This window comes from Vespula vulgaris, chromosome 23, assembly GCF_905475345.1.
Source record: "Vespula vulgaris chromosome 23, iyVesVulg1.1, whole genome shotgun sequence".
Taxonomy (NCBI): domain Eukaryota; kingdom Metazoa; phylum Arthropoda; class Insecta; order Hymenoptera; family Vespidae; genus Vespula; species Vespula vulgaris.
In genome coordinates, this window is record NC_066608.1 from 2,512,499 (window position 1) to 2,528,243 (window position 15,745).

General features: G+C 33.2%; 1 protein-coding gene across 5 annotated transcripts in view; it reads left to right on the forward strand.

Annotated features, from left to right (window-relative positions):
- The window catches only part of LOC127071818 (puratrophin-1-like), a 340,266-nt gene that overhangs the window by 173,913 nt on the left and 150,608 nt on the right, over nucleotides 1-15,745 (forward strand). For all 5 annotated transcript variants that reach the window (XM_051011526.1, XM_051011527.1, XM_051011528.1 and 2 more), the window contains 2 exons: nucleotides 3,704-3,913; nucleotides 4,919-5,936. In XM_051011526.1, coding sequence (XP_050867483.1) covers nucleotides 3,704-3,913; nucleotides 4,919-5,936 — 1,228 coding nt within the window. The remainder of the gene's footprint in view (nucleotides 1-3,703; nucleotides 3,914-4,918; nucleotides 5,937-15,745) is intronic.

Here is a 15,745-nt window from a genome sequence, read left to right on the forward strand (position 1 = left end):
GAAATTATAATACGATACTCTTACGATAAATTAGGTCGTTTAAAGTCCTCGATATTTTGCAGATTAGCTATTTAAAAAATTACCATCGAAATAATCAGAGTTTTGAGTACCGATAGACACGTATATTACATATCATTCTCTGATATAATATAATCACGTTAATTTTGTTCGTGTATCAATGATTAGATAACTATATGATATAGTTAGCGAGAGTTAACTTCCGTCTATCGAAATTGAATTAATTCTGAATATTCAGAATCATTATCGTTGGATAACTTCGTAGAGTTACTAATAAATTCACTTTGACCGGATATCAAAATTGGATTTATCCAAGTAGTGAGTCCGGATTTAATCGAATAAATTTATTATTCGTTATTTAAGTTAGATAGATAGATAGATACGTCTAGTGAGCGGGATTTATTGAAATATTGAAAGTCGAATAACTGCATAGCGAGTTCGTTATCCCTATATTAATCTTTTCCTTATTAAATATGACTATAATCATTGAAAGTTGATCGTTCGTTGTATATTAAAAATGACTATAATCAACCGATTAAAATTCTACTTGAATTAAGAATTTTCGAACGAATTTAACATATCTTGTAGTAACCAAAAATAGTAACTACAACAACCTTTTATAACAATCAAGTATAATTACTTTATTTTTTAACTATTTGTAACGATAAGAAATTAATATAATTCACATAAATAATTAGAAAATTGTATATTCACGTAAATAATAGAATTACACGTAAATATTACAAAATTATCAGATCTAACGATCTACGATAAATTATCTACGTCTATACATTCGCGAATTCAACAATTCTCGTTTTCTACAAGAACGACACTATACCGTTGACCGAATTCGTCGTAGCAAAAGGGTTAAAATTAGCAGCGGAGAAGGATGTAGAGAAGATGTAGAGAAGGAAGAGAGAGGAAACAGGTGAGGAGCAGAAATATCTTTCAAAATTGTCCGAGCTTACAGAACTGAAGTATACCACTTTCATACGAGATAGCTTTTACGAAGGATCGAATATCCGATGAATCTTTCGAATAGATAAAAATTCATTAAAATCGATACGATTTGTAAGACAAATAAAAGAGACAGTTTCTTTGACAAATCTTAATTCATCTTCTCGTTATTTACATCGATTATGATTTTTTCACATTCTTTACTCAAAGAAGAATAGACGTAAGGAATCTGGGCCAGTTCCTGTTCTTGGTTCTCGAGGACTTAACACGTAAGCTGACGATGAAGAGAGGATAGGATGAAATAGAAAACACGCGAAGGGAAAATGGTTGGTTGGTTGGTTGTTTGGTTGGTTGGTTGGTTGGTTGGTTAGTTGGTTGGTTGATATATGCGTGTATTTATGTGTACATGTGTGGGTATGCGTATGCGTGTATCTCGAGACGCACGGCACGCGACACCGACACGGACACGCGACGGCTACAGCTTCGGCACGCATACTTATATACATACATAAATACTTGGAATCTTACTATCTCGAATTCTGTCTCTACCTACGTGCGTTATACTGAAACGCGTCGTCGTCAAGCACACCTTAATTAAGTTCCCGAAGCCTGGTTTAAGTAGTCAGTTATTTATTTATTTAGGTATTTTATTTTGCTTTGTGGAAAATTGTAGAACGATTAAGCCGATGTCTTAAACTAATCTATCGTTTCTTTAACCGACATATGTACATATATATGTATTTATAATTATATATAATATATATATATTTTTTATATGTATAGGGAAAACAATCGAATTGTTATTTAATAAACGTTCATATCTTCAGTCAATTACTATATCGAATATTTTTCTATCGATCTATCTATACTTATTTCTATTATAAATATTAACATTAATTAAGAAATATCGATAACTTTTTTCTTTTTCTACTTTTCTACAATAGACAAATCAAAAATCTTTCTGAATAGACGACGCTGATCCTTTTGGTACGAAATTCTATCGAATGTATGAAGTTTTTAAGAATGGATCGACTACTTAGGGATAGTCCGACCTTTGTCGTTTGGAATGTAAGGAACTTTGGTTAAGAGAGGGACTTATCACACACAGGGTGTCTACTTTCTTCTAGTCTAATTGCTTGCGTGCCATACATAGGACGCACGTGGGCGATGCATTACAAAGCATTACGAAGCGTAAGGTGTCTCTGCTGCGCCTTTCGAAGGTACTCGTCCGGCGTGGGTACTAACAGGGCTATGCATTCCAACTTCTCTCTCTCTCTCTCTCTCTTTTTCTTTATCTCTCTTCCTCTCTTTTTCTCTCCCTCTTTTTCTTTCTTGTACTGCGCACGTGCAACACTATTTGAATCCGATTAAATTCCAGTCGCATTCCGACTCGTCAGTGTAGGGTGGGGGATAAGAGAGAGAGAGAGAGAGAGAGAGAGAGAGAGAGAGAGAGAGAGAGAGAGAGAGAGAGAGAGAGAGAGAGAGAGAACGAAACCTCTCGGGAATTCGCCCTAATCTGCCTTTCGTTCTTTCCCTTCCTTGAAACTCCGATTACCTTTGAATCAACGTTATTAATAATGCATTTCAGAGTAACGTATTCAATTCTCGATTTCTAACTTGTGTACTTGTGTATAGCATATATAATATATATATGTGTGTGTGTGTGTAGCATATATAATATATATGTGTGTGTGTATATATATATGTAGCATATATATCATATATATCATATATATTATATGTATACACTAATATTACTTTTATTACTTAATTATTACTTATAGTATAACGTAACGTATAAAATTACGTTGTGTTATATCTTACGTATACTATAATTATGTTACGTTATAATGATCTATATTAAGCATCAATGATTTCGACAAGTTTGTTAATTTTCAAATAAATCCAAGATCCATCTTACGATTTGGATTTCTATTTATATTATTTCTTTATCTTGCCAATGAAACCCCAATTTGGAATGACAAAATCATAATCGCGTTGATAACTCATATATTAGATATATTAAATTGTTTAGATATTTGCTAGATAATGAATTAAATAACGATTACATTAATTTAAGATCGTTAATCATTTTCAAAGAATAATTAATAAAATATCCGATCGAATTAACCTCAAGATTGTTAATAATTTTCAGAAATAATGAACGAAATACCGGTCGAATCAATGAAAAATTTTTAACAATTTTTGGACATACCGAATAAAGAATATCCAATAAAATAAACTAAAGATAATAATAAAAGTTTGTAATAATTTTCAAAAAAAAAAAAAAAAAATAATGAACGAAATATCGATCTAATTAATTTAAAATCCTTAACAATTTTCATATACCGTACGTAAAATATCCAACAAAATAAACTAAAGATAATGATAAAAGTTTGTAATAATTTTCAAAAAAAAAAAAAAAAAATAATGAACGAAATATCGATCTAATTAATTTAAAATCCTTAACAATTTTCATATACCGTACGTAAAATATCCAACAAAATAAACTAAAGATAATGATAAAAGTTTATAATAATTTTCAAAAAAATAACGAACGAAATATCGAATCGAATGATTTTAAAATCCTTAACAATTTTTATTTATTTTTAATGAAAAATATCTAGTTGATAAGATAAAGTAAAGATAATAAAAATTTTTTAATAATTTTCAGACGTAATTAATGAAATACCGATCGAATTAACATAAGATTGTTAACGATTTACAGGGTAATGAATTAGTGGTGCCTGAAGGTTGGCCTCTTACGATAGGCGGGAGAGCCCTTGTCCTCCAGCTGGGCGAGCTCGAAGCTTCGGCACTAAGACTCGGGGAATGTTACCTCTGCGTGCGGAGTGCAGCCGTAACTGCGAGCACTTTGTCGAGCGGTGCCGTGGCCGCTGCTGCTGCTGTTGAAATCGTCGAGCGGAATACCGTCGAGGTGAGTCACGTCCCTTTTCTTTCCATCCTCTTCTTTCTTTCTTTCTTTTTCATTTTTTCTTTCTTTCTTTCTGTCTTTTTCTGTCTTTTTCTGTCTTTTTCTCTTTCTGTTCCTTCCTCTCACTCTTTCTTTCTATTCAGCTTTCTGATCTTTATTTATTTTTTTCTATTTTCTTTTCTTATATTTTTTGTTTTTTAATTTTTTTTTCTTTATTTTTTTCTTGTTTTTTTTTTCGCGTGTACTCGTCGCGAAGGATCGAACGTCCCGAAGTCGTCGAGGAGGAGGTGTTGAAGATTCCTAACGTTCCTTAGCGATGATCGTTCTCTCCCAAAGCATCTTGCTCTAAGCGGATCTAATCGAACAATAGAGAATATGCGTGTGTCGTTTCTTTATGTATACAGGAAGATCGTTGATATATACCGTATTGGTATTCATTTTTATTGAGGGGAAAGGGAGAGGGATTGAGACGGAGAGAATTAACTGATGTATATTGGTTGTGTAAATTGTCTTTTTGATTAATATATTTATATTAATATATATATATATATTAATATCTAATAATTTATCTATAATAGTAATTATAATTCACACAATTCTCTTTTGCATCGAGTTTTTTTTCTGTGAAGTATATTTTCAATATTTTGTTAACTACTGCTATTATAGTATATTTTATCAAAAATTAAATTAACAAATTCCGATCGTAATTATTAGCCAATCGAACAAAACAAAAATAAATTTATTGTAAAATTTTTTAAAACTTCTATATAGATATATATATATCACAATTATTATACATATCCTATATAATTATTATATAATATATATCAATAATATGTATATTATATAACAAACATTATATAACATTATATCCTATATTAATTATTGAAATTCTCTCTTTGAATATTTTCCTTTTCCTTTTTTATTAATCGATGTCACATAATTTAAATATTACGAAGATTCCCTCATGTAATGATCTCTGATGAATGAAAAATGTTAATATTTCAGATAGCAGTGATCTGGCGAGCAACGTCGATGAGGGCCCCAGGGATCCTCGGTTGGGAGCGCGAGGACGAGTTTATGGATTGGCGAGAGCCATCACGAAAAACTCAACACGGTTCGACAACAACGGGCTCGAATAGCGGTGCTAGTACAAGTGCGACAACGACGGTAGCCCGAGCACGTCGTAGGTCGCGAGAAACTGCTAAAATTTATAAGGAAGAGGAAGATAGATCTAAGGAAGTAAAAGAAGAGTCGGATGTTGGACATACGATGTTGACGGCTATGACGCCGGTTACGAAATCGAGTTCGGCGTCGAGCGTCATAGGTTGGAAAAACGAAATAGAAGATAACGAAGGTGGTTTCGAGAAATATTCTCAACAACAACAACAACAACAACAACAACAAATACAAGAAGAATCAAACGAAGACAGTTTCGAATCTTCGTCTAGTCTTTCAGCAAAAGTGAAAAGGTGCGCCAAAGTTGTATCACCAACAACGATGGAAAAGTGGAAGGAAAGTGGTAGATGCGAGACGAGAAGCAGGCCGATCGCTCCAGAGGATTTAAAGAGTCCCCTTAGGTTGGAGCAACTCGTAGCAAGGCAGGAAGTTGAGACGAGGAGAGAAACGAGGAAGGAGCAACTCGAGGAGCATCAGCATCAGCAGCAACGGCTGCAGAAGGCTCGACACCTCGAGGACGTTACCGACGAGGAACTGCCGACTTACATCGCCAATCTTCTCGTCACCGTTGAACGAAAGATCGAGAGGGTCTCTCTCGATGATCTTACATTTCCCTGTCCCGCATGTAGGAACATAGACACGGACGATCCTCTTCTTGGATGCAAGTGTGCCGGTGAGGATTGTGCCTGCGGCGAACACGGTGCTGAAGACGAGTGTGATTGCGGTCTGGCATCTTCCTCTTCTCTATCTACTAAATCAAGGAAAGATCAATGTGCTAGAAGCTTTGAAGTTGCTGGTATCAAGCATATCGATAGCGACGACGAGGAGGAAGTTCGTATGGGATTCGGTGAGTTTGATTTTATCTCTCCCTTTTTTCCTTCTTCTTTTTCTATTTTTTCTTTTCTTCTTCTTTGCTTTTCTTTCTTCTTTCTTGAATTCTCTGCTCTCTTCAGACGTAGCAGTAATAGTAGTAGTGGTAATACTGATTCGCCAAGAAGTTTCTTTCAGAAGAATGACTTCTCTAGTTCAAGCCGCGTCAGCTGCCGTAACAGCCACTTCACGCATACTCTTATCTTTTCTTCGTATTCGTATTCGTATTCGTATTCGTATTCGTATTCTTTTTGCTTCTCCTACTTCTCGACGGACTTTTACGCATACGGCTTATATGATTTACCGAGCAACGAAGACTTCTTCTTCTAGCGCAAACGACCCGTACAAAGCCGAATAGACGACGAACTTGAAATTTCCTAGGAGAAGAACGAAAGGCGTGGGCGATACGCGCCATCCACGAGTGGCCACTTCCTACCACGATGACTATTGAAAAGTCTTTCTCTTCGACGTCGTCTCGCGAACTGAATTACCACTCCTGTGTATATATGTGTGTACGTGTATGTGTGTTGTGCAAAGTGGGTATTCTTACGGAAAAATTTACTGTATTAACGGAGAAGAGAAACCAGACGAAACCTATCTCAATATTTTCTTCTTCTTTTTCTTCTTCCTCTGGTTCTTGATTCTCTTTTAAATATTGGCTTATTGAAAATTTAAATCTCCTTTTTATCTCGATTCTTAGATTTGACATTCCTTTTTGTTCTCTTTTTTCTTTCTTTTCTTTTTTTTTTTTTATTTTACTATTCTCTTTTCTTTTCTTTTGTTTTCTTTTCTATTAGATTAACTCGATTTATAAATGAGTGTGGTTGTATGTTATTGCATTCTTTTTATATGCGTGTTATTTGTGTAATATCTCTCGGAGCATGTATTACACGTTAAACTAATATATTTAAAGTATATTTAATATCATATATATATATATATACACTTCTTAATTATTATCTAACCCACTTATTAATCAATTCGATATAATATAAAAATGAAGAGAGACTCGATATTACAAACAAACAAAAAAACTGATCAAAATTTATTAGCAATCTAAATTACATTTAATTTACGTTTTCATGAAGTGTTAATGACAGAGACAGACGGAGAGAAACAATAAAAGAAAAAGAGAGAGAGTGAGAAACAGAAGAGAAAGAAAGAGAAAGAGAAAGAGAAAGAGAAAGAGAAAGAGAGCATTTCGTTACTAAGGGACGTCGTTAACGAGCGATGACTTTCGCGCGGCACGAGGGCGTGATTGTAACGAACGGGTATGCAAATTGTCGGCGTATTCGCTTGTCACTCGATCTTTCGCCGTAGAAGTCCAAACGAGTCACTCCCGTCTCTTCGTTACACCGAGAATCTCTTAACTCGTCCGAACCTCGAATCGTTCCAAGCCGGGAACTTTGAAGTTTCGTGACCGGACTGGACCGGACCGGACTGGACTGGACTGGTCTAGGTTGTCTGTACTGGCCTGGACCAATCTCTTTTTTTCTTATCCTCCCACGTTTCTTTCTCCTTCTCTCCTTTTCTCTTTCTTTTTCTCTCTTCAATTATTCTCTTACTTTTATTTTATTTTATTTTATTTTATTTTATTTTATTTCTTTTCTTTTTTTTTTGCTTGAGAGATCTCATACCCCTCTCTCCAGCACTCCACACCCCTCACACCCCTCACATTCAACCCTTCGAAAAGAAAACACACGAATTCGCGATGCTTTATACCGAAATATCACTCCTGATCTCTGACACGTGCAAATGTTCGTAGTTTTTTATTATACGGAGACAAATTTTCATATCACATTTCCCCATCGCTATGCAACGTCAGCGCTGAGAATGAATTACGGGAGGATGATCTTTCTTGGAGTTAAAATTCTCCCGGAAAGCTATGGACGTTAATTAAAATATATATTTTCTTTACGAAACGTTTTTGTTATTTCGAGTTGAAGGCAGGACGTGTGAGACGATGTGAAATTAAAAAGAATGGAAAAATAAATTAAAAAGAGAAATGAAAGGGAAAGTAATATCGTTGAAAAATATGATTCGCGTAATATCGTACAGTTTCAAAAAAAAAAGAAAGAAAAGTATATTATATATTGTACGAATAATATATAATAATAATGAAGTAATTGTGAATGAAGAGAAAAGGAAGAAGAAAATGAACGGTAATAAAATCATTCGGAAAAAAAGAAAAATATTCATATTATATATATACATGTATTATCGACGATAACGAATAATAACGTAGTTAATCGTAAAGAAAAAAGAAAAAAAGAAAAGAAAACCAGAGAAAAGAAGTAACAAATAATAATACCGTTGAAAGGAAAATCGCTTTCTACGAAACTGTACAACGAAAAAAGATATATAACAACGAAGTGATTACACGTAAAACGAAAAGAAAAAACGAGAAAGAGGAAATGAAAAAGGGAATAATAAAACCACTGCAAAAAAGAAAATAAAAGTATCCCCTACGAAGCAATACGATAATAGAAAAAAAAACAAAAACAAAACAAAAACCAAAACAGAAAAAAAGGGATCCCGTTAAACGCGACATTATCAACAACGACGAGTAATAGTAAAGTGATATTAAAAAACCAACAAAATAAAACGAAGAAAAAAACAGACAGAAAAAAAGAGAAAAACCATAAAGAAGAAGAAGAAGAAGAAGAAGAAGAGAAAGAAGAAGACACTGAAAAGGGAAGAAATAAAAAGAAATGACTGATTGGACCGACGTCGCGATAAAGATGGTAAAACGAGGGAGGAGGGAGAAGGTACGAAGAATAAAAAGAGAAGAAAGAGAAAAAAGAGGAGGGAGAGGAGAAGGGAGAAAAGGAGAAGAAGAAGAGAGCAAGGAAGGAGAAGGATGAGAGAGATAGAAGAAGAGATGGAGGAGTACTCGTTCGGCAGGGCTTTTAGCTCAGAGTCTTTTAAGTCCAAGATCGAGCGACCGCAGATACCACGGACCGTTGCGGACTGTTACGAGCACACGGTGCCGGTGGTGACGGCAATTGGCGAGCGGCTCTTGCTATTCCAAAGGTTCCTTGACTTTTGTGTCTGGAACGGCGACTCGGCTCGCTTCGGTGTCTGTATTTACAGAGACTAAGAGAGAAAGAGAGAAAGAGACAGAGAGGCAAGTGACCTGCCTCTCGCTAGGACACTGAATGAACGGAGTAACGAACTCGTCAATGGGTATACGGCTGCTAATGAAACAGGACAACGACACAGTTCGATATACCTACTTACATTCAGTCTATACTTTTTTCTTCCTAGAAAAGTCTGTTTTTCTTTTCTTTTTTCTTTTTTTTTTTTTTTGGTTTTGTTCTTCTTCTTTTTGTTCTTCTTGTTCTTCTTGTTCTTCTTCTTCTTTACGAACGACGTTCAAAGGCGACTAGAATTTTTTCACATTTTCTCGCGAATTTATCTTCAAACAAAGGAGCGTCCTGATCTTACTAATCGAGTTAAATCTTGCTAAACATCGTCCCATTTCGTTGGTGTTACTATTATCTAGTTATTTGTTAGGAGTATTTGTTTAGATGTTACTGTTATCGATTATTGTTATAGATCCTTTCGATTTCTTGCGATCGTTTAAGTTCTTTTTTTTTTTTGTATTATAAATTTCAATTTTTTTCAAGACCCGGGTTAGTTGGAAATTATTGAAATTTTATCTTTCGATGACGATCTTCTTTCTGTTTTCTTTTTTTTCAGAGATGACTCATCGCTGAGACGGTTCTCCACTTCCTTTCTTTCTTTTTTCCTTTTATATTCAACGAATATAAAAGAATTATCAGAATGTACTTTCCGAATTAATTTACAACGATTTCGAATATAATTTAACATTACTTAATGAATTTCTCTCAATTTTAAGTTCTTAATCCATCAATCCATGAATTCTGATTATTTCCAATAATATTTCAATCTTGACACGTTTTAAATTAACTCTTTCTCAAAAACAAAACCAAAAAAAGGAAAAAGAACAAAGACAAAGACTAAAAGAGAAAAACCAAACAACTTAAAAAAAAAAAAAAAACTAGAAAATATATAAACGAATTATCATAGTTCACCTTCCGGATTAATTCATAACAATCTCGAACATGATTTACCATCACTTACGAATTTCCCTCAAATCTTGCATAGATCCATCACTTCATAAATCTCGATTATATCCAACATTATTTCAAAATTAACACGTTTCAAATCAATTCTTTTCGTTCTGCGTGAGAAAAGAAAGAACGAAGAATCAAAAAAAAAAAAAAATAAATAAATAAAAAAAAACGAGAACAAGAAATGAAAGAGAACAGACAAAGAACGTATAAAGAAATATGAAAGAAATATATAGAAGCGAATTATCTGAGATTATTTATCCATTGATAATGGCTTTCGGCGATTTATCGAGATCACCTCGATCAAGTGCATAATCGGACATTACATGCTCGCCCGTTCATCGTCCTGCCGTCACGATCGAGCAACCTGCGGGGCGGTTTGCTCTTGGCGTCCGTCGCCACGCGATCGGACATGACTTTGCGTTGGTTGTCGCGTTTCATTAGCACGTGCCACTCATTGACTTCTCTCTGTCTCTCTCTTTCTCTCTATCTTTCAGTCTCTCTATCCGTCTCTTTCTCTTTCACATATAAACTCACTTATACCAACACTACTCGTTCTCGAGCCTTTCCCTAACAGCAACCCACTCCTTTTCGCATGAGTCCCAGTCTACTTCACATAGGACATATCCCTGTAACATGACATAAACCCACAACCCACGCCTGGGTGCACTTAACTCACGAAACATCCAAGAAAATCAAGAATGGTGGGGGTTCTCCATGGAATCCGAACGAAATGAGTTACGTTATTTTCTTACGTTTCGCATCTCAATCGTTTCTTCTTAAAAAAAGAGAACTATATTTTCGAAGTAGTCGAGAATATTTTTCTTCTTCTTATATCTTCTCTCATTCGATCTTCTTTCCTCTCCGAATCGAGATCGAAATATCTCCATTTCGATTTTCCTCCTACTTTGAATCTTCCTTTTCTTCCTTTTTCTTTTCTTATTCGCTGCAGTTGACTTGGAATTATTTTCTCCTTCTCTTTTCTTTCCTTTTTCTCTTCATCAATTTCGATTCGATTTCTTTTTCTTTCTTTTTTTTTTCTCTGTTTTTCACATCTCGTATATACGCGCACGGTTTAAATTAATATTTTGATTAATGATTTAAGAAAAAGAAAAAAAAAAGGAGAAGAAACAAGAATGATAAGAGGACGATCGATGTACGTAGATTTAGGATTAATTTAACGAAGTGTTACGTGATTTATGAATAAGTTCTATTTTGTTATAAGGAATTCATTATTTATATATATTATGTTGGATCAATCAAATTTTTTTTTTATGGAAAAAAATTTCTTATAAATATAGAACGATCTGTTTTCTGTGGATTGAACGCATCAAGGCATATAACAACTTCTTCATTTCGCGCGCGAGCGCACGTGCGCTTCTATGTGTACGATTATATTCCCTACCGTGAAATTTCATCCAGAGGTAAACGACCCTCTTGAGTAAGCTTCGTGAGTGTTTCTTCTCTTATGACTTGGTATACAAGTCTCACGAGATTATTTATTATTTATTCTCGCTCGCACTTCGGTGAGAACGAGTACTCACAGTTTTGTTAAGCGTTGAACATACACACACATGCGATGATTTGTAAAAGCATAAAAAATATTGAGTATTAGAATCTTTGTTAGTAAACGAGTGCACAGAATTTTTCTAAACGTTGAGCACGATAATTTATTGAAGTATAAAAAATATGTAAATAATTATTAGAATTTTTGTTATATATTAAATATATATTACATTCTTTTTATATGTATATATATTATTTATAAAATATATATTATATAATATATATTACATTCATTTTTTATGTATATATATATATTTTATTAACAATTAAATTATTTAAAAGAATTATTCAAAAATTATTTGATTAACATTTCAAAATTATTCTCATTTCAAATTATTATTTAAAATATCATTTAAAATTTCATAGAAACATAAAGTATTAAAATCTGAAATATCACAATTCTCTTCGTTAAACAAATTTGTCAAACTACTTAAAATTTCGCCTGCATTATTAACACTAAACATAATTCGTAGAACCTTATAAGAAGCCTATGTAGAATTTCTTGAAAAATGAATTTGTTGGAATTAAAAAAAATCTAATAAACGAATTATCGAATCATCTCCTCTCATCTTCTCTCTATCGTATTTGAAGCGTCGTGCATTGTCTTTTCAGAAGGTGGAATCATTCTCGATAGGATCGATCATCGAACCAAGACGTTCGTAAACGCTTCTGGTTGTGACTACCATGCACCTGGACTCTCGATCGAATTAAAGCGTTTCGGTATATACCACAGCCGATCATCCCCAGGCAGCTTGATTGAACGTTTGTTTCATAGCCTGACTATACTTATTGTTAGTAACTCATTGATCCTCCCTACAGCGGCCCTCAATCATATCTACTTAAGCGAGAATCAAGCGGCTTCTACAATAGAGGCTATTCACCTCTATATTCTCTCATCTGTATGCGTTATCCAAAGAGAGAGAGAGAAAGAGAGAGAGAGAGAGAGAGAGAGAGAGAGAGAGAGAGATGTTGCAATATATATTTAGAAAAAAAGTTCTTTGCAAATGTCTACGATCGATTGATTGCGTCTTAATTCAAACGTTCATATCAATATTTACTCTTTTCTAATAGTTTAATATCTACACTCCAACCCCCCTCTTTTCATCTTTCATTATCCATCTCCATCTCCAAGTATTTTAATATATCTAAGAACTGATCATAATTCTCGATAGAGACTATATCCTACTCTATTATATCGGTGGACCTATTGATTTTTAATTTCTTTAGAATTGAATTGAAAAATGGAAAAATCTTTTTGTTTTTTTGTTTTGTTTTTTTTTCTTCTCTATTTTGTCCCAAGCAAATTTCTATGATCGATTACGTCGATATATCGATATTTACTACTTTCTAATACCTTAATTTCTACAGGCCTGTAAATGTACACAGGTTTTACCCTCCAAGTAATTTATTTTTAACAGATCCACGACCGGTTTGTCTGGACGTATGTATATAAAAATTTAGTGTATATAAAAGTGATAAAAAAAGACGTTTAACTGGATACCGTATATAAAAATTGTCAAAGTCCATAATTGAATACCGTAATATTCTGTTATTGAAACGTATATAAACAATAGTTTTTAAAAATATCGTCACGTTTGTGATCATTTTTTGTTTATAATTAAAAAGTACAATTAGATTGTATACATATGTATATATATTAGGAACTTATGTGTATATATATATATATATATATATATATATATGCTATAATTAAGAACATCAATTTTTTATTTTTCTACGATTGAATTAGACGATAAAAATTTTTTACAAATGTTTAAATCACTAAATCGTTTTCGATTCAAACCTTCGTATCGATTTCTATATCCCTATCAAATTTCTCAATATTCTTCCAACAACGCTACAACCTTAAAAAGTTGATAGCGACTGTACTCTACTATATAATGTACTTATTGATTTTTAATTTCTTCACAATTGAATTAGAAGCGAAGACAATTGGATTAATCCAGACCCTTAATTCTCCTGTCTTTCTCAATCGAGTTAGATGAGTCTCGCACCGTTCTCAACCTTTCAATGGCCTTAGACTATTCGACCAGTTAGAAATATTTAATAAAAACGACAGAAAGAATTACCCTGCGATTTGAATCTCAAGTTCAAGAGATGATAAATGAAAAAAAAAAAAAAAAGAAAGGAAAAGAATCAAAGGATAAGAGAGAAACGTTCGTCACAGTTAATGATCGTCGTACAACAGTGTCAATAAAGAAATTGATTTTCTAGATGCATTCCGAAATAGAAAAATCTTTTGATCGAATAAATCATTCCTAGTTTCTCGATCTTATTCATAGATCTTAATTGCTTCCGGATACACCTAATAGTTTCTATAAGTTTCAATTGATTCTAATCGATCGTTTCCAAAGCCAATGAAATTGAATATATTCGTTCAATCGTTAACAAATTTAATGGATTCAATTTTAATAAATTCAAGAATATTTCTCTTTTTTTCTTATTTATAGGGTGTTTCGTAAATCGTTACTTCCGGAAACATAAGACTTATTTCGATCTTTCTTTCTTTTTTTTTTTTTATAGAGAAAGGGATACGAAAGTTCCTAGCCTCGTGTAATATTACACAATTTAAAAAAAAAAAAAGAAACAAATAAAACAATATATATAAATCTTAAAAAGTTTGGAAAATGATCGATTTTGATAACGATTTGTCATAATTAACGATTGATCATATTTAATACGTTTATAAATTAATTTGGAAAATTTATTAATACGCGACACCGAGTATATCGCGTTGTTGAGTCTCCGATTTATCGATACATTCAATTGCTGTTACTATCGCAAGCATAGTAATGCATTCATAAGAAACGATGGACAAGTATCCAAAGGTCGTATCCATAAGATAGAAGGTGACAGGGACGAAGGAATAGAAACGTTTCGAGTTGCAAACGACGTGTCGTAAACTAAGAAAATCCAATCAACCTTTGGTTAAGAGTTAATCGAAGAAGGTACGGATAACTTTCACGTTTCCACTTCCTCTTCGAAGGATTTTCGAAGGATTCGATAACGTTAATATTGCATTATAGAATAAATATTTGAATTGTTGTTTCGTCCTTTGTCGAAGAAACGAACAAAAAAAAAAAAAACGAAAAGAAAGAAAATATGATCGATCATCGATCATCGTTGGTATAGAACGATTCAATAAATTTTCCATTGATTTTTATTTTACACAACAAAACAATGAAGTTTGTAGAAGAATCAGAGTGGATGTGTATATTAACAGCTGCATCAACTATAACGCATGGAATAGCGTGTGATTGCGTGTCGGTGACCTCGATCGTCTCTCCCCATGCATATCTCTCTCTCTCTCTTTCTCTCTCTCTCACTCACCCGTTTAAATCATCATGTCAATGATCCTACGACGATGCCAGATGAGGAAGACACATTATTATATCGATACCATGCTCACCCATGCCTGCTGTGCAAATTTCCGGAGTACGGACTACGTCGTACTAACTTTTTACTTAATTGCATATATAATTTCTCGTTTAAAACGTCTAATCTTTTAAATATTATCTACCCTTTTTATTTTTTTTTTTTTTCTTTTCTTTTCTTTTCCCTTTTAAATATCATTCTCGTATCATACGCCATGATGACGTTGTAATACGAGTTATATTCATACCACGGTTTATTCATGTTTGCTGCTGTGCAAATTTCCGGACTACGTCGTCCTAACTTTTTACTCGATTCCATTGTACTATCTCTCTTTTGAAACGTTTAATCTTTTCAATATTATTAGTTTTCTTTCTTTCTTTTCTTTTTGTATTTCTTTAAATATCATTCTTGTATCACATACACGATGTCGATCGTTATTTACATACATAGTATTTATTCGTATCTGTTTCGCAAATTTTACTGACCGACGTCGTCCTAATTCGTAGAATTAATTCCAAAAGATATCATTTCTCGTTAAAGAAGAGAGATTAATTAAATAATCAGATGATATCGATATAACATAAATTATATTCATATCATTGCAAATTCATTATTGCGCTATACAAGTTTCTCGATTACGTAATTAACCTTAATTAATTCCAAATATCCTTCTTTTCATTCTTCTTAAATATTATTAATTTTCTAAAATATAATTCTTTTGTTCATA